The sequence below is a fragment of the Primulina tabacum genome, chromosome 16 (assembly GCF_025594145.1).
Source record: "Primulina tabacum isolate GXHZ01 chromosome 16, ASM2559414v2, whole genome shotgun sequence".
Classification (NCBI taxonomy): domain Eukaryota; kingdom Viridiplantae; phylum Streptophyta; class Magnoliopsida; order Lamiales; family Gesneriaceae; genus Primulina; species Primulina tabacum.
The window spans coordinates 31,263,169-31,288,836 of NC_134565.1; the positions used below are offsets into that span (position 1 = coordinate 31,263,169).

General features: G+C 34.5%; 3 protein-coding genes and 1 long non-coding RNA gene across 6 annotated transcripts in view; 1 reads left to right on the forward strand and 3 right to left on the reverse strand.

Annotated features, from left to right (window-relative positions):
- Nucleotides 1-4,810, reverse strand: part of LOC142528977 (uncharacterized) — a 36,771-nt gene extending 31,961 nt beyond the window's left edge. Inside the window, exons 1-2 of the mRNA XM_075634304.1 lie at nucleotides 3,765-4,810; nucleotides 1,997-2,112 (exon numbers count right to left, since the gene is read on the reverse strand). Coding sequence (XP_075490419.1) covers nucleotides 1,997-2,112; nucleotides 3,765-4,597 — 949 coding nt within the window. The 5' untranslated portion in view covers nucleotides 4,598-4,810. The remainder of the gene's footprint in view (nucleotides 1-1,996; nucleotides 2,113-3,764) is intronic.
- Nucleotides 283-1,713, forward strand: LOC142529233 (uncharacterized). 3 transcript variants are annotated; one of them, XR_012815862.1, is made up of 4 exons: nucleotides 298-541; nucleotides 627-742; nucleotides 878-947; nucleotides 1,184-1,713. It is a non-coding gene; the product is annotated as an uncharacterized LOC142529233 (long non-coding RNA). The 3 variants fall into 3 exon arrangements; XR_012815861.1 differs by having other exon boundaries at nucleotides 297-541; nucleotides 627-947; XR_012815860.1 differs by lacking the exon at nucleotides 1,184-1,713 and having other exon boundaries at nucleotides 283-541; nucleotides 627-978.
- Nucleotides 4,811-6,190: 1,380 nt separating the features above from the next.
- LOC142530011 (putative ABC transporter B family member 8) lies at nucleotides 6,191-12,812 on the reverse strand. Its single transcript, XM_075635764.1, has 9 exons — nucleotides 12,446-12,812; nucleotides 12,279-12,333; nucleotides 11,847-12,025; nucleotides 10,073-10,530; nucleotides 9,383-9,923; nucleotides 8,842-9,021; nucleotides 7,470-8,756; nucleotides 6,841-7,256; nucleotides 6,191-6,753 (listed from the first exon to the last, which is right to left on the reverse strand). The coding sequence occupies exons 1-9, from the start codon at nucleotides 12,671-12,673 to the stop codon at nucleotides 6,384-6,386; spliced, it is 3,714 nt and encodes a 1,237-aa protein (XP_075491879.1). The 5' UTR covers nucleotides 12,674-12,812; the 3' UTR covers nucleotides 6,191-6,383.
- Nucleotides 12,813-21,153: 8,341 nt separating this feature from the next.
- On the reverse strand, nucleotides 21,154-25,281 carry LOC142529807 (chloroplast processing peptidase). Its single transcript, XM_075635452.1, is given in 6 exon segments — nucleotides 21,154-21,408; nucleotides 21,494-21,561; nucleotides 21,757-21,804; nucleotides 21,806-21,844; nucleotides 22,753-22,890; nucleotides 24,759-25,281. Coding segments are annotated over 6 exon segments (906 nt in total). The 5' UTR covers nucleotides 25,236-25,281; the 3' UTR covers nucleotides 21,154-21,272.
- Between the last annotated feature and the right edge of the window lie 387 nt (nucleotides 25,282-25,668).

Below are 25,668 nucleotides of genomic sequence, written 5' to 3' on the forward strand. Positions count from 1 at the left end.
GACTTCAATATATTATATATCTTACTCTTGTGTCTTTTTTTCCAAAACCGTCCATATAATTTCTCGCAGCGCTCTGCCATATCCTCCATCGTCGACCTTCAAGGCACCGCATAAATCCAAATTGATTCTCAGTCACCTTATTTTCTTTTCTTATCTTCTTTCCCAAAGCTTCATCGTATGACTTATTAGCTTAATGCCCCTATATTACATTTGATGCAAAAATCGCCACTTTTGTCATCAATAACTGTGAGAACCCAATACCCAAGTTGGGCCTAGCCCATTTCCGATTAAATTTAATAAACCCATTTCCCCTAAATCCATCCCGTAACCATCTCCATGTTATTCCCCTGAAACCCATCGGCTCCTTCAAGCACCGAGCTAACCATCTCGCCGTCCCGCCAGCTGCCAGAGAAGTAGCACGGTAGTCCAGCAGTTGGTTTTCCCAAGCTACGTGTTCCGTCTCCGAGCTGAATCGGCAGAAATCAGAGCTCCATCCTTCACGTTCGAGCCAACAGCTGCGTTTCATTCTTTGTCCGATTTGGTGAGCTTCTAGCTTCAATTTTTCTTGTTGATGTGGGGTTTATTGAGCAAGGAATCGAAGCCATTTATATTCCCCCTGTTTTCAGCTGATTTCCAGCTATTTTCAGCTCGGTTTCTGGCGTGGGAATAATGTTTCCGGTGACTTTTCCGGTGATCCACCTCCACGAGATCACCGTTGTGCATTTTAGCCTCGATTCTTGGAGTATTAAGCTTGAAATTCCAGATTTTGAATGGGTTTATAGGCTGCCGAAAACTCGATTTTTAACCGCTCCGATTTAAATTATTTTAGTTAGTTGGAATGCAGTATATTGAAGTATATAGCGAATTTATATTATAGGTTATATCGTTGGACGAGTTCATCAGAAAGTCCTTAAGAAATTACTGTGGTATTGTAAGTTATAATTGAGGTACGCTCAAACCTATATTATTTTGACGCTTATATAGGCGTGTAAGAATATTCAGTGGATGTTGTTTGCTATTATGTGCCTTGAATGTTTATTCTGATGCATTCATGCATAAATTGTATTGGCATAACATATTGAGCCTTGACTCCTTTGACGGTGATTTATGTTGATTCTGTTGGGATATATTGAGTCATCAGAGGGACGAGTGAGTTAGGATTAGCCATATTCCCAAATGACAGCTAGGGACGAGCGACTTAGCTACTCGCATTCCCGATGCTACGTGCATGGACGAGTGGCGATTTGATGTTGCATTCCTAGCACAGTTGGCTACTGTTATTGTTGATGATGCTATTCGTTTGGACTCTGTTTGGTATCCGTTATTCCATTATTATCATTCATGCATCGCATATTATTTCATTTACTTGGTATTATTACATGTCTTTTATATACGTCATAATTTTACTGGTTTGTCGTATTGGGGTCCGACCCCTGTTTTTTTTTTATGTTGTGGTTGTTTTTGATGTCATAGCAGGTCATTCCAGGGGATTTGACGCGTCTGGTGGAGCGTAAGCGAGTGGTACCCAGTAGTGGAGTTGGTTTGTGTCAGAGTTTCCAGATATCTATATATTATATTGGTTTGATACATTTGTCAGGGAGATACCCTGTGTAGCTGTATGGTGATATTTTTATGTTGTTTTGGATTTTATTTGTGGTATGTCGTGTCTAGTCCTGGCCAGTGCGGCTATAGGATATTTGTTTGGTTGATTGTGAAGTTATTTTCAAGCATATATTGATGTTGTTATGTTTTGAAATTTTTGGGATGTCTTACTTACGGAGAGGTCATGCCGAAATTTCTGTAGGCCCTAATGAACATTTTAAACTCGTTTTCGCTGTTTACACCAATTAATCCTTGTTGTTTGTTAATTAAATAATAATTAAGAGCACGGGCCCTCACAATAACAAATAACATATAATTATTCTCGAACTCAATTTAAAATTGCAGATGGCACCAAGTATGAACTTGTTCGATTTTTGTGTTATAAATATCTTACCATGGACCAAGAATATGGGGTCATCATGCCTGCTAAAAACATTGACAGAAACCCTTCCTCCACCTCCTCCGGCAAATCCATCACCTCCAGAAGCACATATCATGCCACTTCCTATCCTGTGCCCCAAAAAAAATTACATTACTTTCAGAAATAGAAAAAATATTTAAGTGTCTCACATCACATGTCTACAAGCTTAAAATTTCAAACAAGGTGGTCTAAGCCATAAAGCTTATGAGTTCGAAATAAAGAGTTTAGCATTTAACGCTAGGAAGAGGGAATACAACAAGCATGTTGAAGGATGACTTGAGGATATCATTTATCAAACATCTGCTTGCTTAGGCTTTTAGATGAGCAGGTCATTTAACAAAAACTTCTATCATGACCATCAAAGACCATAAAAAGAGATGGAGAAAATCCCAACCTCGGAAACCGATGCTAGTTTAAGAAGAGAAACAAATGCTGTTTATCTAGCTAAAAGATCCAGAAATTGGCCAAGTTATGAACACATCCAAGCTGAATGACAAGCAAAACACTTTTATTCTATAATGTTTCACAACAATAAACAAGAAACCAAATGAAACTATTAAATTACATATTTCAGTCCCATAATCTGCTAAATATTTCTTAAGAAGTCTTAAAACTAATTTGTTTTTTCAAAGTAAACATGGTGTCGATAAAAATTTCGGTGCAAACCTGGTTGAAGTCTTTAGTTAAACCTTTCTCCCTATCTCCACCTCTTAGAGTAAGACGTATGCAATGATAATGTCGAAGGTACGATTACATGTCAAGGATACAAATAAATTGGCCTGACCTCAGAGTATAGGATTAAAATTGATTGGGAGAGGCTTCTTTGTGTTTCTACAACTCGAGATTTTCTCACTAAAAAGTCTTTTTGACAATTCCCCTTCAACAAAAGTAGCAAGAGCAAGATCATGGTATGCGTGGATAGTTATTCCAAGCATTAGCACTATATGGATAATTCCACGAACTAAACACTCAATACTCGAAAAGTAATCTTGGTGCTCTACACTTCTAGCTCTTCACAACCGTTTTAGTATTGACTATAAGAAATTAGTTCAATTCCATTAAATTTTATCATTGGTATGAATTGATGAATTGGCTGGATGAATTTCATACATCTCAAGGGTGTCTAAACAATGTATAAACAACCTATTCCAGGAAGATCCACAATGTAACCAATTAGACAACTAATATCCTATGTATAATACAGCAAATCCTACATTTATAACAAAGATTATTATGCACGTGCTAACTATCCCCCTCGAGCTGGTACATAGATATCACACGTGTCCAACTTGGATAATGAGAATAGACCATTAAGAACTAGATATGCCTTAAATTAGCTATTTGATCTACACTCTTAAGAACCTTTATCCTGACAAAATCTCAGCTATCTTTGATCGGTTCCAGTCAAGCTCAAAATGCTTGGTTTGATCATATTGCAATGGATTATTTGTGATCGTACTAGCATAAACAACCATTTTCTATCATGGTGTACACACGACATGCAAAATAAATATGAATCACATAAATAATACTATCAAATGTACTTCTCCAAGTTCACATGGATAAAGGGGTGAGCAATCTTTTTTGTTTGTATTCGAATGTAAGAGTAATCGGGGAGAAAATAACTATTGAACTATTCCATGTAAGGCAAGCTGATACAAGCATATGGAATTGACATGCAAATAATGCAAAAATCCAGATTGATTAGCAAAAAGTTAGGTTGAGTTTGTAGCGGGATTACATTTTCTGTGCCTTGAGATAAATGCTACCACCCGACCCTCCTCCTCCTTTAATGCCGCCATCCCCTCCTTCAGCCAAAAGCTGACCACGCACTTCAACACATTCCTTTACCTCCATCCTAATCCTCCCACCCCCAATCCCTCCAAAATCCTCCTCCCTTTTCGTGGTCCCGCCCTTACTTCCGTAACTCCATGGCTCATCCAATGACTCCCATGAATAGGCATCCCCACCCCACACATCCTCCGGCAGTTTCTTATTATCCATCACGCAGCTCGCACCCCTTCCTCCATGCCCTCCACCGCCCCCTACTGATTCATCAGGTGTACCGGTAGATGGATCTGGTGGCTCACCCGCCCGTGCCGTAACATTAATCACGGAGCCCCCTAATAAACTCGCATTGCCGGAAACAATGAACACGGAGCCAGCAACAATTTCGGCAAAAGGGTTCAATCTAAATTCACCAGTTATATTAATCACAATAGAACAGCCAAACTCGGGGCACGCTAAACTCACCCCATGGAGAATAAACAAATTACCGCTACCTTCTACGTAAATATCATTCTCAAAATTCAAGGAGTAGCCGAGCTCACATGTTGTATTAAGCGAGCCCACACCCCTCAAATATTCACAGGAGAGGGACGGCGGATGGGGAGGAGGAGACGGCGGAGGAGGAGACGGCGGCGAATAATCTCCCCGGAAGAGTTTGGAGGACGCAGACGCAGAGTCATATTCTATGATTGAAAAATCATCCGGGATCGAAAAAACGAATGAATTGAAGGGAATTAGTGAAATGAAAAAGCAAGAATACACGAAAAGCGAAGATTTGGAGCCCATTGATGATGGGATTCAAAGTTTTTCGAGAAAAAATGCGATTCGTACAGATACCCGTATGCGTATTTGTTTTGTTCTTGGTCAATGAAGAAGATGCATGTACGTAGATGTGGAAGAAGAAGAGCGTTGGGAAGAGTACAGGTGGAGAGAAGGCGAGGAGTTCGGAGAATACCTCTGCTTTTCATTTTGTATTACCAGTGTGGTGTGTATATTCTCAGGTTAACGTTATGTTACATTGAACTTCCTCGCATACATCATACAATGACGTAAGAATGTCACGAAAACTAATTCATACTCTATCACAAGTTAATTTTTTTTATATTTTTAATCTAATTCAGTTTATATTAAAATTATTAATTTTTACTTTAATTATAGCTCGAATTAACTTACCGTCTCACGATAATCTACTCTAATAATATGTATATATTTTTTAAGACAAACATTTTAATAATAAACTCATATTTTTGTCATATATTTTGTTTAAATGTATCGAAGTTAATTATTCTAAAGCACATTTAAATGTGAAAAAATAACAAATTATTTTATCTAAGGGCTATAATGGAATCATGTGCATTTTTTCACATAGACAAACACTAACTATGATTATTTTATGAGTATATCTCTTGTGAGACGGTCTCACGAATTTTTATCTGTGAGACAGGTAAACCCTACGATATTCACAATAAAAAGTAATACTCTTAACATAAAAATTAATATTTTTTCATGGATGACCCAAATAAGAGATACGTCTCACAAAATACGACTCGTGAGACCGTCTCACACAAGTTTTTGTCTTATTTTATTAAATGAAAAAGGGATATTTTGTTTATCAACTAAAATAATCAAAATAATTATTGTAAAGGGTTGATGTATTGTTAGTATAATACGAATATATTTGGCGACTCTCAATTTTTTTATGAAATTATGCACATATAGTTGCTTGTGAAACTAGTTAGTTAAAAATATAGCTACTTACATATTCTTTGCACAATATATATATATATAAAGTATTGTAGATTTTTCATTAACTTAGCGAAAAAAAATTCATAATCATTTATTTTTATAAGGTGCAAACATTATCTTAAAGTAGTCATTTATAAATTTAGTGGGATATTTCTTTTTATCTAGATAATCTTTTTAATTATATCATAATATTGGTTGGTACAAGCAGCTTTATCGAAATACCAACAATCCAATAGCCTGCTTTTATGATCCACCAAACCCTGAATTAAATATGTTAGCAATACCGTTTGATGAGCATTTGATTTATTTTTTTTATCGAGCTGAAAACATAAATTATATTTTTTTTTAAAAATTCTTCAGTCAGAAAAATATATATACATATGTGTGTATATGTTAGCAATACAAGTATTATTTTATTGTTATCATGACAAATAATAGGTCTCTTGTAAGACGGTCATATAGATCGTGATTCGGGTCAATCACTTTAATATTTAGGATAATAAAAAATACTTTTGGCATGAAAATTAATATTTTTTCATATGTGACCCAAATAGATGACATGTTGTACAAAATTGATTCGTAAGACTATTTCACGTATGTTTTTGTGGAAAATAAATATGTCATTAGTCATGGTAATCTTCCTAGCAAAGAAAAAATTATTCTCGTTATCTTCCATAATATGAGCATTCAAAAAGCATTTATGCAATGAAAAAGATCTCAGGGGATTCAAAAACAAGTTTATTACAAAGAAAACTACTTATCATGTTACTGGGAATCATACAAAACTCTTAAAAAGGATGACATATCTTGGTCCTTAACACAAGTTTTACTCAGGACGTGGTGCTTCACTTTGAATGCTGGCGAGATTGAAAAAGGCACCCTTCTTGTTCTTGAGTTGCTTATAGGTTCCTTTCTCTATTATCTTCCCATCCATGACGAACGCAATCGAATCCAAATTCTTGATCGTGTTAAGCCTGTGCGCGACCACAACCGTTGTCCTTCCAACCATGATACGGTCCAATGCTTCTTGCACAACTTGTTCCGATTGAACATCGAGTGCACTAGTTGCTTCATCTAGTAGTAATATAGTTGGATTTCTAACTATGGCTCTCGCAATTGCGATTCGTTGTTTTTGGCCTCCTGATAACTGCAGTCCCCTTTCACCGCAATCGGTTCCATATCCGTTCTTCAATGATCTGCACAGAAACAATCCAGACAAGCAAATATTTTTTTCACAATCTCTAATTTGTTGAAATAAAGTTTTGCAGGAGTTAAATGCTTACGAGATGAACTCGTGGGCATTGGCTGCTCTTGCAGCATCCAGAACCTCATTTTCCGAAGCATCAGGCTTTCCAAATACTATGTTATCACGGATGCTGCCTGAATATATGACAGGTTCTTGGCTGACAAGTGCCATGTGCTTTCTGTATGACTCAATGTCCAGAAGCCTTATGTCTGTTCCATCAACTTTCACCGAACCATGATCCACGTCGTAAAATCTCTGTATCAAGGCTATTACTGTCGATTTTCCACAGCCACTCTTCCCCACGAGTCCAATGCTTGATCCCGGTTTCATTTCTAAGCAAAAATCACGGAGTATAGGTGTTTCAGGTCGCCCTGGATATGCAAAATCCACCCTTTTCATCTCTATACCACCAGTCATTTTTTCCAACTTCATTCCTCCACTGCCATCCTCAGCCTAACAAAATGCAACTGTAAAAATTAATTCAAGAATTCAAGTTAAATGGCGCTTGAACAATGAAAATTTTACCCCTCTCCCATCTTGCTTTTTTAGTCTTACTTGCATTATTACAATTGACACATGTAGTTCTTTGTCTAATGCTCCATGGCATCTTAAATCAAAACATTTGATATGTATCATATAAAACTTTTAGAGTTGAAGATGTCTTACAGAAAAAGAACCAGGAATCAAAGATTTTCGGTCCAAGATTTCGAATATAGATGCTACAGCAGCAGAGCCCTTGGCTAGATCAGAAGTCATGCTTCCAGCTTCAGCAATAACTTTCCCAGTGCTCACCAATATAAAGAATGTTCTGAATACATCCCCAGCTGATATTTCTCCACTGTTGATCAATTTCCCCCCATACCAAAAATCTAGAGCCCAACTCATAAAAGTTAGACACTGAGCCGACCCTATACCAATTCCTGCTAGCCAAGATTTCTTTTTTGCCTCCTTCCTTGGCTCATCTTGAGCTTCATCGAAAATCTGAAGTACTTTCTCCATACTCCCAAATGAAGTCACAATTCGGTGGTTATATACGGCCTCTGCAGCGATTTGTGTGCTTTGACTCTGTGCCTTGACAAATTTACTTGTCATGGCTGACAGTAAAACTTTTCGAGTGTAAAAGCAGAAGATTGTTAACGGTTGAACTGCAATCATTACAAGTGCAAGCTTCCAAGCAATGATTAGCCCGAATATCATTGCAGTTATTACAGCTGTTGTTGTCTGAATCAAGAGTGAAAGTCTATCCGCAACAAGGGATTTCACCATGGATGCTTCATTGCTCAGTCTCGAACATAATGCTGCACTCGAGTTTTGTTCATCATCGAACCATGCTGTTTCAAACGTCAGCATTTTCTCGAGCATTTTGAGCCTTACCCTCTGAGTCAGGCACTCGCCCATTCGAGCAAAATGGTAATGCTGGCAGAGATTTACCGTGATGGACACGATGCAAAGGGAGCAGAAAATCAGAGCATATCTCTCGATAGAAGCTTGCATTACAGCATGACTGGTGGCGAAAAAGGCGGAAATCATGCCACCTATGGTTAATGCATAAACAGGTTGTACTGTACCGAAAATGATGGCACAAAGGCTACCCATAAATCCTTGTTTCCATTCAGGCGAGTTTAAGGAAAGAAGCCTTAAAAAGGATGGTGCGGGGTAAGATGGCGGTGGAGTGGTATTGTCGTCGACTGGAAATGGCGAAGCAAAAAGAGCAGGGCTTGATCTTGATGCGCTTCTCTTACCTGCACTGCTTCTTGATAGCGAAGAAATATTTCTTTCGAGGCTTTGTTCTGAATCCATAGCACTAAATTGCCTTTGAAGTTTCGCCAGTTGTGCATAGTGACCGTTCTTGTTAATGAGATCAGTGTGATTGCCCATCTCTACTATGCATCCATTACTTAAAACTGCAATCAGGTCTGCGTTCCTTATCGTTGTGAGCTTATGGGCAACAACCTGATGACATTTAATAAAAGAGGTCAATTGACTAATCCTTACATCCTTGATTTTGTAGGGGGAAAGAAAAGAAAAAAGACATTACCAGTGTTGTTCTTCCCATAGAGGCTTCATCTAAGGCATTTTGAACCAGTGTTTCCGATTCGGAGTCAAGTGCACTTGTTGCTTCATCAAGGAGTAGAATTGCAGGATTTCTAATGATGGCTCTAGCAATAGCAATGCGTTGCTTTTGTCCACCCGACAAAAATGCTCCTCTTTCTCCAACCTATACATATATGGTAACCACCGATTATGAGTTTCGCTTGTGATGAAATTAAATCAGCAAATCAACTTGCTAAATCATGTATAAAAAATTAATGAGCTAAAACCTCTTACGTGTTACACATGGTTGTTATCCATCTATAATGAAACTACTCAAATTAGAATCTGTCAAAAGTCCAAAACCAAATCAAATGTCAAGTTTTCTTTGTTTTTTCACATTAGTCAGTCTATGTTCATGCCAAGTTTTTTTCTGTTAACATAAGAACTACAATATGAAGAGATGTAATATGAAGGTTAGTAACAAAATGATGAAGTGGGGAAGGCTAAAATCACATTTATACCCGAAAATTTCTAAAAACTCTCACCTTAGTTTCATACCCATTTGGAAGCTGCCTAATGAAGTTATGGGCATTAGCTGTCGTTGCTGCTGCCACCACTTCATCCATGGTCGCGTCAAGTTTCCCAAACAAGATATTTTCTTTAACAGATGTCCCAAACAATGCATGTTCTTGGCTTACCAATCCCATTTGTTCTCTTAACCACTTCAACCGAAACGTTCTTATATCCACACCATCAACACGCACAGCACCACCATTAGCATCGTAAAACCTTTGAACCAATGTGATGGCAGTTGATTTTCCACTCCCACTTCCACCAACAAGAGCTACAGTTTTCCCCGCTTCGATTTTAAGGTCAAAGTCCTTAAGTACTATAGTGTCTGGGCGTGAAGGATATGTGAACATGACATGTTCGAATTCGAGTTCACCTCGTATCTTGTCTAGGACAAGCCCTCTTGTTTCTTCACCGTCGATCTCAGGTATACGGTCGATTCTGTCAAATATTCTAGATGCTGCGACATATGCTTCTGTAAAATACTTCACTTCTGGTATTGCCACCCCCAAGGCTCTGCCGAGCATCATGAATTTCACATTTTAATTTATTGTTCACACAATAATATTGCAAGATATTATGAATGACTGCAGTGTAGGTAACACTAAAAATATTTGAATAGCTACAATAACATATGGTAACGTGAAAAATAAAGGGATACGTACAATCCACCCAAGACAAATGAAACGCCTGCTGCATAAATTCTTCCTCCACTCTCGCCTTTGTGCATGACCAAACGACTACCATACCAAGCAAGTAAAGCCCATATGGCAAAAGAAAGCCCCGTGCTTCCGATGGCGAGGCCTTTCGCGATTCCTTGCTTGAGTCCGAGCTTTTTCGTGCGATCCAATGTGGATGAATATTTCTGAATAATACTTCTCTCGGCTGTGAATGAATACACAGTCTTGATGGAGCTCAAAGCCTGCCCTACAATGCCATTTGCTTTACTGTATTCCTGGAAGCTCTTATTGGATAAGTGGAGAAGGAATTTGCCGTATAGTATCCCAGGAATTATTAGGAGAAATATTGTGGGAAATGCTACCAAAAACAGTCTCCAAGAGAAATAGGCTGAGAATACAAGTCCTGAGATGAACACTGACATGTTCATCAGAAATATAGGCACCTGCATGTAAGGAAATTAATTCGCTGTCGTTTATGTTTTTCATTCAAGCAAACAAGTCTGAATCCGAAAACACAGAGTCTCCATCAACTTGAATTCTTTTTGCGAAAAATTGGATAATTATGTATAGAAAATTCATATTTTAAAAGTTTATATGATTTAAACATATTGTTTATTCTTGGAAATATGAAGAGACAAAAATCATTCGAGGAACTTTGGCGGTCACACACAAAAAGAGAGAAAAATAAATAAATAACCCCTATTGCTACACCTTGCTATATATATAGCCTATTTGTCACGTATAAGTAGAGATTCCTACAGGAGTGTGAACGGATCGAGACGACTAACAGCTTGTAGAGCCTTTTCAAAAATTATTTAATTCGTATTTGAAATTATCGAGTTCAGCACGCCTCAAATATGTTAATTATATTGTTTGATGTTCGCGAGCCACTCGTGATATATAATATTGCTTATTTTGCAATATTCACTTTTGCGTGTCTAATATGATGCAAATAAATCATATGTTACACACATTAAAATAAACCTACTTACACATGATCAAAATCTTAACTTTCCCGATAAAGAGGCTACATAAACAAACTTAAATACAAGAGTGATTTTAGAATTTTCCCTTCTAATTGCTTATTTTGTTGGTTGCTATATGTAATTAAGTTGCACATGAAATGATTTGCAGATGCAGCTAGAGAAATTACACTTTCATTTTGCTTTCTTCCAACTATATAATTTTGGCACATACATCTCAAAATTAACTTGGTGTATATATTATATCATTCTATGTAATATAATCGGTTGATCAGATATTAAAATCTGTTTCTTTAAAAGCCGAAGAATTCCGTTTCGGTGTACAGTTAAACTTCAGGAAATTCATGGCATAGCATTACCAAAACTTAAAAAAAATACTAAAGTTTTAACAAAATAAAAACAATGGATCCCAGACTCAAAAAATATGGCTAAAGCAAGAAATTTATCTCTTTGATTCTTTTTGCGTGTCATTAAACATTCAAAAGCAACATGCAGTTATTTGGTCTTATATATCAAGATCAAGATTATAGTAGATATATATATATATATATACACAAAATATCTATTAGCTCGAGTGGTTAAATTAAAACTAGATTCTCTCCTTAAGAACGAATTTTAGCCGGACCGATAGGCGTAAGGAGAGTAGTACTGTTCCCATAATGGCTAGGATCTATCTCGATTTTGGATTAATCTAAGCTCGACGTGGTTTCGAAAAATGTTGGAGGTGTAGACCTAATTAAATAGAAAAAAAAGTAACGCACGCATACTGTACGTACCTTTTCACTGAGAACTTCTTGAATAAGAGAAGTATCTTTAGAAATGCTATTGACAATTTCTGAAGTAGTAGCTTCTTGTGAATCGAAAAACCCCACTTCTTGCCTAAGAACAGCTTTCAGATACATGTAACGAATTTTTAAGACCTGCCTTTCACTGGTTTTGCTCCAACAATAGCCTTCTGCAGCAATCATTACAAAATAAACAAACTTCAAGATTTTTATATACTGATAAACATTGCTTATATATATATATATATATATATATATATATATTTAATCACTCTTTTTCTATTCAATATTATGTGAAACAATAATAATAGTAATAAAGCAAACTTATTAAACAAATGGATACATACGCGCGATCGCAAACAATCGAAGGTTCTATTTGTATATTAAACTTATATATCTCATATTAGTTAATGAGAAAATTACCCATGAATGCTACTGCCATCACAACTATCCCCAAGTATACGAAGTATAAACTGCACTGTTAAGAAAAATAAGCAACAAACAAATTAAACCGAAGTTGTGAGTTATATATACATACATGTGTGTGTGTGTGTGTTTAATGAAATGAATATATATGAAATCTAGCTAACCTGATCAATCTCCTTCATGAACTGATTCCCATTATTATTCTGATCATCTTTTGATCTACCATAACCCATGCTGTTAAATAGGCGGCTAACGAAAACCAGCAAGCAATTTGTGGACATGCCATCTCCAATGGCTCCGAACGTGCCCAACAACATCAGCAAAACATCTACCCGGTCGGAGAATCTGAAGATCATAGTCAAGAAACTCCTTCTCTTCTCGTCCTTGGCCATCGCATCCCCTTTCTATTTCGATATTTCCTTCTGTAGAGAACACAATGTATCAGTTTCCCTGTTAACAAAAATTAACAAGAATTGATGAGATTTAGTGTTTATTGGAATAATATAAACCTTTTCTTTTCACCTATGCACTGGAAATAGTCCGATTGTATATATATGTGTATATATATATATATATATTATAAACTGTAAACATGATATTTAACATAAAGGTGGCCCCAGAAATGGAAACAACGTACGTAGTTTAATTCAACTTTACTAAAAATACAACTTTTGCACTCCTTTTTTAGTGGTTCAACTTTAGTATAATACCTACTATTCATTGCAACGTTTCTCACATCATAAAATCAAATCACTTATCTTTCCTTTGTTAGTTATAGCCCTACCAAACTTTAAGTGGGGTTATATATATATATATATATATATATATATATATATATACACTATATGGCAAAAATAATTTTTTCGGTCCACTAATATGTCACATTTTGGATTTTGGTTCTCTAACTATAATTGATGCAGTAAATTTGAATTTGTTTTTTATCTCATAGTCATATTTTGTCAGAATGTTAATGTGACATCGAAAAATGTTGATATGACGTCGGGAATCGTTGATATAGTACAAGAAATTGCTGCATTTATCAGTACCACGTCAACAATTGAACCAAAATAGCCAGAATCTAAAAGTTAGAGCACCAAAACAGAATTTTGAATATTTAGCGGATCAACACTCAAAATATGACAAGTTAATTAGTAGATGAAAAATGGAGATAATTTTGGGTAACATAATGGTTAATATAGGTACAATCAAAGTAGATGCATATAGTGCTTAGCACGATATCAATCGTCTTGCATATGAACTAATTGTGTTGTTTTCTATTTTATCATCTGACTTGTCAAATTTGGATCTCAGTCTTGTTGTTGGTTTGTGGTCCTATTTTGCTGTTGCATTAGCATGACGCCAGAAAATTTTGGGGTGATACCGAAAATTAAATTGTTGACGTGTTCGATGTCACGTCAGCACTCTGTCGAAATATGACTAAAAACCAACAAAATGCAAAATAGAACTAAGACCCGACTTTGACAAGTGAAAATAATAATACAGAAAACAAGACAATAAAGACGACTAAACTGACCATTCACACTTTTTTCAGCCCGTAAGTTCATAGTCATACCCTAACCTTTAAAGGTATAAACAACGGGACGGTAGCCTCCAATACCTTCACGGCCAAATCCATTATTGGACGTTTCTCTAGGGTTGGGTTGGGGGGGGTTGGGTGGGGCGGGGGGGCGGCGGCGATGGAACTCTTTCAATGCATGATATTTCTTTTGTAATTAAGTAGGGTTTCAACAAAGATGAATATGACCCCTCCACTTTTAGGCGTTTTCTTGCTCTATTCTTTTGCTTTTAATTAGTTGGTTATGGCCATTTCAAGCTTGCTTTGGTCACTGTCTTTATCAAGATTTTGCGTGCAATCGTATAATATTCTTTCAAGTTAGTAAAGATATGGCATGCACTTGCAATTAAGATAGTTTAATTGGCTTTCCATCAATATATCTTTATATATAATATCACTTTGTCCACTTATCTATTTTTTTATATATAAAAAATTACAATTCCGAGGTGTATTAGTGTGTAAACAATTCATGATATATATAGTTTTTGATATATTGGTCACCAACCGTGCTTATCTCTGTGTTCATTAATGAGGTGACGGTCACCTATTAGATGTGATGAAGCATATCAAAATTGTATATCTAATAGGTGAATGTCGCTTCATTGGTTGGAACAAAGGTAGGCACGGTTAGTAACAACATAGCAAAATTGTGTGTATGTATGTATGTATGTATGTATTTATATATATATATACATATATATAAATATATTTGATATGTTGCTCACATACCGTATCCACTAATGAAATGACACTCATATATTGAAAGATATATGAGTGTCACCTCATTGGTTGATATGGTGGTTGGACAATATATCAAAACTAAATGTGTGTGTCTAATGTTGTTTAATTTTTTTAATAAAGATTCCATCATCATGATCAAAATGAATTTGTCGACGTTAATTAATATTTCAGTTAATTATTATCAAACAATATTGGATAGAAAAGTATATATTGTTTATTTTTGAGATAGTTAAGTATATATTAAAGATGAATCAATTCGCATCACGTAGCAGGCGGGCTAGCAGCAATCAAACTGAAGGTGTGACCTAATTACCTCCACATCGTTTAATTCGGACAGGAATTTGAAAAGTAGATGCGGTGGTTTATTTTCATGATCGTATCTTAAAAATTGCGTTGAATATAATAAATTATCACCGACCCCTTCTCAAATCATGGGTTTATAACATTAATTTCTACGTAAAAACTCATGTAGATGGTCTTGCAAGTCAATATTGTGAGCCAGATATTTATTTAGGTCACATATAAAAAAATATTATTTTTTATGTCAAAAGTATTACTTTAACTGTAAATATGAGGATAGTTGACAAGTCTCATAAATAAATATCAGAGAGACTGTTTAATAAGATACATGCCTATACAACTCAAATATATATAAATATGACAAAATCAAAACACATTTAGTTAATATTAATTATCATAATCTATTTTAATTTTTGCTTTAATGGGTCAGTAGCAGATCCCATTATTGATTTGCTTTAAACAGGAGATCTGAAGATTTCGAAGCGTTGGGTCGATCGAGATTTCAATCAACACCACCTTTTGGTGAATTATTGTTCAAATACAGTGACTTAACAAAAAAGACGAATTCAATAAAGAACCCGATAAGGATAAAATCACATTCATTAATTTTTCCCCCTTTTTTTGGCTGTTAACTCAGCAGAGAACGATATTTTCTATTAAAGTGAAAACATGCATGAATGGCCATTTCTAAATTCCTCACTAGCTAACTCTATATACTAGTTATTTTGCACACGCGATACGTGTATGTACGGTCTATTTTATCATTATTGATGAACTAAAATAAAATTTGACAAATTATAGAGGGACTAAATTGATATTTGAATTGTTGAAATAAAATAAAAGTGTACGTTGAAATTCAAAAACAAAAGTTTAATATTAGTATCATATAAAGGTAAAGTTGAAAGAAAAAGTCGGTGTCCTTTTTAAGTGGTTACTATCATATCCTCAACTTTAATAAAATAGAATAGAAGAATAGATATATATAACGGCAAATGAAAGTTTTGTTAAAATATTTATATATTTAAATACATGTTTCATATTATTTTCTACTTAAATTAAGATGATAGAATATTGTTTTTTATTTGGTTTGTGAGTTTGGAAAGTAAACTCTTATTTGATTTCTTCTGATTTTAGTTGTGATTGAGATTATTTTTTAAAGTTTATATTTGATGTTTAAAATTCATCTTTCTTAAAGCATTTCTCTTAATAAATAGAAGAAAGACCATCCATACCCATTTTTAAAGTTGGAGATTAGGTTAGTTTTAGCAATATATACATTATTTAGAGTAAAGATTAAAATTACTATTAAAAAAATTACAATTTTAGTATGATAAATTGAGCTATATTCGGTAGATTTAGTTATTTCAGATGAAAAAAAAAAACCAAAATATATGTATAAGTTACTATATGAAAATCAAACTTTGACAAATTACATAACTAACTAAAACACAAGACATGCTAACTTGCATGACTAAAATCACAATTTTATCTTATTATAACCGTATGGTCAATCAAGATTTAACAATAAACTATAGTCGAGAATACATTTGTCTAAAATTCACAAGTCAATAGATATTTTTAACATGAATGTTGAACCAAAACGGTTTCGAACCCAAATTATAAAAACAAAAAAATCAATTAAACAACAATATAGAACATTGAATATTCAACTTGAAGACACACATAGAAAACAACATATGTAGTTGAATGTAATAATTACTCACTGATTTTATTCACTCGGATCGACGTCGCTACTAAGTAATTCCAGCAATCATTCAACTCCTTCTCGCATGATCAAAATTTAAATAACCTTGGAGAGCAAGATATGACATATATATATATATATATATATATATGTGTGTGTGTTTGTGTGTGTGTATATATATATATATAAAAGTGTTTTGGCACCAAAATAAACAAGCACGTTTGAAAGACGAATATTAAAATAAAACTTTGCATGAGTTCTCTGAGGTGTGCGGTATTATTTATTCTAAAAGAATTTCATCGACTTTAAAAAATTTTAGTATAGGATACTACGTGCTAAACATTATTTAAACCCTTTTTTGTTATTGTACACGTGCATAAAACTATACTTGCTGCGTAAATACCATGCACCGACCATAAATTATTTTAAAAAATAATTTCTAAAAAATTGAGCTAGTGAATATTATTCCACGATAATAAATATAATTTATATTAGTTGATAAAAAACTTGTGTGAGACGGTCTCACGAGTCATATTTTGTGATATGGATCTCTTATTTGGGTCATTCATGAAAAAATATTACTTTTTATGTTAAGAGTATTACTTTTTATTGTGAATATCGGTAGGGTTAACCCGTCTCACAGACACAGATTCGTGAGACCGCCTCACAAGAGACCTACTCATATTAGTTTATAGGAAACGTAGTTTTTTTTTCTATTAACTTGTTTAATTTTGGGTTTTGGTTCATTAACTATTGAAAAATTGGTTTTGATACGCAAACTTTTAATTTTGGCTATTCTGGTCTAATTAATTGATATAGCACTGAAAAATGCTGACATTACATTAAAGATTTCTGACTTGTCGGATGTCATGTCAGCAATTTGATCGATATAAACGAAAATTTAAAGTTTGTGTATCACAACCAAACTGTGACAACTTAATAGGACTAAAACTCAAAACTGAACAAGTTAGTGGCCGGACAAAAAAACCTTTCTCATGTATTATATTATATTGTGTGTGCGCGCTTTAAAAATGAGGAAACATTAGGCTACAAGAACCTGCGATTTCAACTTATAAATGGAATGAATATACAGGGATTTGAATATTTGATCTAGGAAGGGGTCTAAAAAGTAGGTGTAAATTAGGGTGGGGCGGATTGAATTATGGGTAATAAAAAAATTTTCTCAACTCGAACTCGCATCAACCCGAGAGGTGAGAACTATGAACACAAACCTACACCAACCCGGTTAACCCGACCCACCCGAAAAGTTCTTTTAAAAAATATGATTTTTTTAATAACGCAAAATTATGCAAACATTTTTACTTTATTATTTAACAAAATAATTAAATAAAAATTCGAAACACATTATTAATACTTTAATCTAAATACATAATAACAAAATATTGCATAAATATATGATAATAATGTTTTGTGGATTTAAATATTTAACTTTAAGAGTAGAAGTTGTGTAAAATATTAATTACTCCATAAAAGAAGCACACAAAATAAATATTACATGATTAAAATTAATGAGATCAATAACAATTAAAAAAAAAATTTCCAAGCATGTCAAAATAAATTTCAATTTTTTTTTTCAAAAATAAATATTTTACAAAATAAATATTTGATCAAATATCCTCATTTATGAATAAATTCATAAATTTAAAAGTAACTTGTAGAAAATTTAAAGTATTTTTTAATACAAAAAATAAACAATTGTTAAAAAAATCAATATTTTACAAAATAAATATTATAAGATAAAAATTTATGATATGGGTATATAATTAAAAAAATTCAAACATAAAATATAAAAAAATATAGCCAATATTTTTTAATTCTATTTAAAAAACTAATTTTTTAAAAAAAATCAAGGCAACCTGGGTTGACCCGAACCCGGCCCAACCCAACTAATTTTTCTGGTTTTGATTTTAGGTCCAACCCGATTTGACCTGAACTCGAAAACATCCAACCATAACTTAAATTTTTTATATCGGATTCGTTTTTGACACTCTACTAAAAAACGCATGATCTCTTAGTTATGATATCATATTAAAATAATATTTTTCCCAAAAGTGAGAATTTTTAAAGATGCATGGCTCGAATGAGATTAATTTTATAATATGACAAATATTAGTGGGAAGAAACAAAACATAATAAATGGATGAGATTTTGATTACTTTATTCTAGCCTCATCCTGGCTAAAGATTATTAACTAGGATTAATTATATATATTGATAAATTAGGCTTTATTTGGTCATTAATCATTATAACTATCGTTAGTGGAAATATTTGTTATTGTTGAAATATCAATGGTGGAGCTGTTGAACTTACATCACAATATATATATATATTCCTAAAAGTAGTCAAAAGTTTCGAACATAAAAGCTTAGGAATAAAGACAAGATACTAAGAACTAAACTCTCTTTAAAATGCATGCAATAAAGTTTAAATAATAATTTAAAAAAAATCTAATATTTGAGTTGTGTTACACAACTTAGGGAAGAGAGTATTTGAAAAAAAATATGTTTTCATATTAAATTTATAGATTATGAAGAATTAAGGAAAATCAGAAATAGATGAGGTTTAAAAATGCAAATGAAAAACAAAAAATCAGAATGGGTGGTGTTTGATAAATAAGTTATTTTAATACTATCTTTTTGCCAAAATCAAATTTGTAAAAGCAGAATCAACATCCCACCAGATTTTGTATTTCGATTATATTAAACTGTAAGAAACACATAAAAATGATTTTTTAAACCAAAAATCATTTTTTTAGTGATTGGAAACATTGTCTTATAATCTCATGATAAAAAAAAAGCATGAGAATCGACAATCAAATGGTTTCAAAGATAAAATTATTCGTACTCGACTTAAATTTTTAAGAATATCCAATCAATTTTTATTTCACATTTTTAAAAACTGTTCAAAATATATGGAAAACAGGACAGATAGCTATGTGTAAAACCAGCAAATCAGTATAGTGAATCAAAACAGTAGTATAATGCTTAATTAAATCAAACCGAGGCCTGTAACTTGTACAGTTTCCTTAAAACAGATTCGCCCCCTTCGGTATGTGTTCCGAGGATTCAGCGGACGTCTGTTTCCCAGGATACAACGGGCAAACCAGCAAAGTTGCAGCACAAAACACTATGCTAGCGAACAAAAGCAGTACCTGAACTTTATCAGTGAACGGAGCAGAAGCAGTACTGCAGCAGCAGAAGCAGAAGCAGTACTGCAGCAGAACAAGCAGAAGTACTGTAGCAGAACAGAAGTACTGTAGCAGAAGAGCAGCAGTACGGTAGCAGAACAGAAGTACTGTAGCAGAAGAAGAAGAAGAACTGTAGTAGTAGGAGAAAGTGGATTTTTCGGTCTCTCTTTCTGGCCTTGGCACATCTCCTATTTATACATACCTATACAAGCCATACGAGATGCCAAATGTTGTCATAAAGATGCCCTTAAGATGGTAGATGAAGCACCAACAGTTGGGGAGATGAAGCACCAACAGTCATGCCATGTGAAAGGTCTCAAGGGCATGTGAAAGGTTTCAACTGAAAAAAAAATTAACAAAAGATAGCATAAACTGCTAGGCGATTTTTTGCCTTGATCGGCGGTCCGACATTCGATGCACCCAGGTCACGCTCGTACGCTTGCACACAAGTCAAGCCTTTTTTCAAGGCAAAATCGGGCCCATGATTTGCACCCCTCCTGCGCCTGTGTGCGCGAGAGAGAGTCTCTTGACCAATCATTGTTACACTTTCATAAAGTGTAACACAATATAAACTTATCTATACCACTTCAATTTTTCAATGTGAGACAAACCCACCTTTCCAAATTTCCATTCACTCACATGAAAAGCCCATAAGCCTAAAAACCCACCTTTAATCCAACAAAAACAATAATCAAAATTAGATGAAGATATGAATATATAGTCAGGTGATAAATTCTTTTGTGATTTGTTTGGATATATGGAATAAAATGTGTGCGATGACATAGCAAAATAGACTATAGCTTGCCTCATCTCGACAGTTTCAATGAAGCAAGCCTTTATCTCAGGAGGTAATATATTGAACAAAATGAAATTTGTATTAATTCATTACAAGATTAAGGGATCTAGAGGATTTTTGGGTTTTTACGTGTTCGAACTCATATATCTTTCAAAGAAAATAAGTTTACGTCACTTCACTAAAACGATAATGGCAAACGAAATTAATTCTAAGTATAAGAAATAGTCGCGATTGAAATAAACATGATGATAAGAGAAACCGTATGGCTTTGGTTCTTTACACAGCACTTTTGTTTCTTTATATATGTGTTATTACATTTTAGTTGTAGATTTTTTTTTTTTTCCTAAAATTCCAAGAGTTAAAATATTAAATATAATTAATCTTGATAAAATCTTTTTAAAAATCAAGGGTCGACCCTTAACCTTAGCCGAGACCCACTATTGACTGGAATCGGAATTGAAACCAGAACTATCAGTTCAATGAATCGAATCCCAACCGATCCCCGGGAACCCACGGCATCAACCGTGGTCGGGTTTACGCATATGATAAGAGCATATAATAAGCCTTCAAATTAATGATGAAAATCTAAGGTCTCCACATGATACAAAATTCCAACGAATTAGAGAAGGCATAAATGAACAGGCGCGCGAGTGGTCATCTCTTGATCATTGAGCAGCTACGCTCCTACTTTCCAGCTTGTCAACGGCGCAGCCTTCGGCGAGAACAGTGGCACCAAGTCTCGTAGGAGGCCAATATCGAAACACTGATCTCCCGATTATATTCTTTGAAGGAAGCGGTCCCCTACCACACAAATTCTAAACATAACTAACTAGTAACCATATATGCAACTAACTGCTATCCAAAATTCACTGAAATCAACTATTACCAGACATGCGAGTCGTAGCTATTATTTCGATTATCCCCCATCACAAATACCGAGTTTTCCGGTACAAGCTGCACCAAAAAGGCCATTAGAAAACTGATTGAACATTCACTGATGCTTCGATATTTAAAAAAAAATTATGCCCTTGTGCTTTTTCGATCATTGTCGCTTGTCCATTATTATCATTCATTAAAACAAAAGAAGGGAGCCGCAGAATTTCATAAACTGCCTGATCTGCACGCCAAAATCGAGAAAACTGAACTCACTATCTTTGTCATTTCATATTTAGGCACTTCAAGAATGTAGTCTTCATTTCTGTACTACGCCATTAACGATCAACTTCCCATCATGAACCTGCATAATCAGGAAGTAAAAAACACTGCACACATTCACATTCTTAAAACATTTAGAAGGCAAACAAACTTTATACCTCTTGAAAGTAACAAAAACTTGAGAAAGAGGAGAAGAAAATATTGGATTGAGAATTTGTTGAAAATTAAATATCTGAAACCAAAGGGCTTTGAAATAAACTGATATGGCTGCCAGGAAAAGAGACCTTGACGCTCAAGATGATGTTGTATGCAAAAAGCGATGAACTCCCTCAAGATTTGAACAAAAGGGTATGGGATTGACAATTAGAAAAGCCAAAATAAGATGAACAAATATGCAGTCTGGAGAAATAAAATAAGAAATGAATGAATCACTAGGTAAATTTGTTTAGAAGTACTGATTAGCTGCTGTAAATAAGACACATGGTAGGATACTTTTCAAAAGAAGAACAAGATTAAGAATCAAATTTCAAAAGCTGAGAGTAGTCAAAGATTTTGAGGCATTATCCTGCATACCTTCTAACTTTGCTTCTATTACAATGACAATGACAATGACAATGACAATGACATTGGCTTATCTTACAAGATGTGAATCTTGTGGAGATCTAATAAACTTCCACAAGATATCTGGGACATTTTACTACAACAATGATAGTGCATTTTCATAAAATCTCCAAAAAAATCAACTAGATTAACCATGTAGTCACGATTTGACTAATTCATTCTCCATTCTCATCTCAAAACGATAAAAATACCAAAAGTAGCATGCTGATTAACTCTCATTGATCCTGAATGGTAGGAAAACAACTGAATGATTTCTTTCCCGTAATATTTTAGATGCGCAGGAGATCATGTCAAACAACAGTTCCAAGGTGTTTAAGTGAAAGGATATAAGTCAGGGTAAATGATGCGAGCAAAGTTTTTAAATAGCACCTCCACAATATCACCCTCTTTTGCAACAATCCTCTTAATAAAGACATCTTCATCTGTGTAGCCAACCTCTTGAAGCACCGGAGGGCTCTTGAAAATTACAATATCATTGGTACAAGGCTTCCGAAAATAATATGTGACCTGTAAGTTGAGAAAATGTAAGTATAAAATGGCAGTTTGGTCTGAAGAGATTGTCTTAGGGATAAAACATCGAGACTGGTACAACATAGTAACTCCATCGCCAATGCAAAACTAGCGATAAAAACCAGGCAATGCTGGATCAAAAATTGTAACCTATTAAAGGCACATGAATTGTGGATAAAAGGTTTTCTTCGATACTCATCCCAAAACCGTTTCATCAAAACAAACATGAGATAACTGTATTCTAAATTAAGAAATACTGAAAACGGTTTTAGCCTTCTTGCCGATGTATACCTTCGTGAACGAACCATGTAAAAGTATTTTTTTCTCTCTTCGATATATATCATCACATGAACCCACCATAAAAAAGCCGAAAAAGACCAAATAATGATCTCCTTAAAAAAAGACCAAATAATGGTACCGAGACAAAAAAAATTTAAGAAAAAGCTTCAACCTACTTGATTATCCAGCATGAACTTAAAACCACATATCGAAAAAGAAGCTTCAGTTACAAGTTATGTTTCGAACATCACAAGGGATACGAGTTGATAAGTTTGAAGTTCAAAGAAAATGAGTGATATTTCTCTGAAGTTGGAGAAAATTTGGTCAATGTCTGTCTCCATTTTTAAAATTCATATCCCTATGAAAAAAAACATATATCAATCACATTATCCTATACCTCAAAACTAAAAAAATAAAAAAATATTTTCATCTCATTTTCATAAATGGCCATATTGTCAAGTTAGATATTTATATTTTTTGGAGTACAACCAACGAAGCGATTTAGTTATCCAGCATGAACTTAAAACCACACATCGAAAAAGAACCTTCAATTACAAGTTAGGTTACGAACACCACAAGGGATACGAGTTGATAAGTTTGAAGTTCAAAGAAAATGAGTGATATTTCTCTGAAGTTGGAGAAAATTTGGTCAATGTCTGTCACCATTTTTTAAATTCATATTCCTATGAACACAAACATATATCAATCACATTATCCTATACCTCAAAATGAAAAAATTTAAAAATATTTCCATCTCATTTTCATAAATGGCCATATTGTCAAGTTAGATATTTATATTTTCTGGAGTACAACCAACGAAGCGATTTAGTTATCAGAGAATCCTAGAACATTTACAACAAAAGCCTGCAGTTCCCACAGTAATACCGTGATAACATTTCCCCTACTGGCTACTGCTACCAAGAAAATCCAGCCTCTGGTGCACCAATGAAATTTAAAGAACCTTGTGTCAATTTACCGGGAAACTGGTAGATTATGGAGAAATTCATTTGATATTTGTTAATACCAAAGGTTAAATAGAAGAACCACTAAATAAACTAATTTCCGTGGAAAATTCGGATATTACATTAGTACAATTCATTTTAAAAATTAAGGAGGGATGTCAGAAGTATAATTGTAATGGATTAATAGCGAAGTGGAGTCGTGCTGAGTAGTATGAGTGGTAGTTGTAGAAGCCTCGAATATAAATCCATCATGAAGTTAAGCCACCACTAGTCCATATTGTCTAGCAGCTCATCATGGACTATGGTTATTTCTTGTCTATGTTCTCCTGGATTACTAAGGATGAACAATAGGCAGGGAAATCTAAGTTGAAAGCTCTGTAGCTTTCATTCACTCTATACAAAAGGATAAAATCGTGTGCCAAATGGGAAGCACCTCAGACACTAGTTGATAGAAATCAAGTCTTCGTTACTGTTATCACTATACTCGAGTCTTCATGCTTTCAACTGTTTTTCCAACTTGTTTGATTCCCGTATGGTCTAAATTCAGGCCAACATATATATATAAACAAAGACATAAAACACTAGCAAGAAACAAATGCCAACGAATAAGACTAAAGAAATAACCTTCTCAGCAACAATCCTATCGCCAACATCAAATGTGGGATACATGGACAAAGATGGGATGTATCTAGGCTCAGCCACAAACGACCTGAAGGCCAACGAAATGGCGAGAGCCGCTAAAACAGTTTTGGCATCGTCAAAGTTGAAATTCAGCCAATCTGGAAGAATCCCACTATCATTCCCCGCTTGCTCGTCATCTCCGCCGCCGCCCCCGTCGCCTCCGCCTCCATTACCGTCGTTTTGAGTGTCAAAGGCCGCGGTCTCCTTGGTGTCCTGTTTGGACCCGTTACAATGAAGGGTCTGAATCCGGGCTCTTCTATTATGGTTCAAAGACACGAACTTGGCGGGTTTTGAGAGAGAACGTGGATGGGTAAGGTTCGATTTACAAAAATTGGTGGCCGCGAGGGTGGAGAAACGTACTGACGTGAAGATTGGGTTATCAAGAGAAGCGAAGCCAGGGAGGAGCTGTAGACTTACCATTTCAATAATAAATTGCCTCTCTGCTTGCAGACCCACGCTAACGCTTACTTAAATTAGCCACTTTCATTCTAAACTTTGCATTAGTTTTATGCAAATATGTAATAATTTTTGTAAATAATTCTAATTTTAATTCATTTAATAAGAATATTGTTCGTAATTTATATGACAGGGCACCTGTGCGCACACATCAGTGTTCTAAACAAATCGACTTGGTTCGCGAATTTTTCGAATCGATTTAATAAATATTTAATTTATACTCAAATTTACGGATTTGAACCGAACTCGAGAATATTCAAACATCTTTTCGAACCGAACTCGAATCAAGACTATTTTTATTAGATAATTCGTGAGCTTTAATATTTTATTAATATGATATATTTATATATATATTAATATATTTCAAGCCTTGGGAATGTTTCGAGCTTTCGAAACC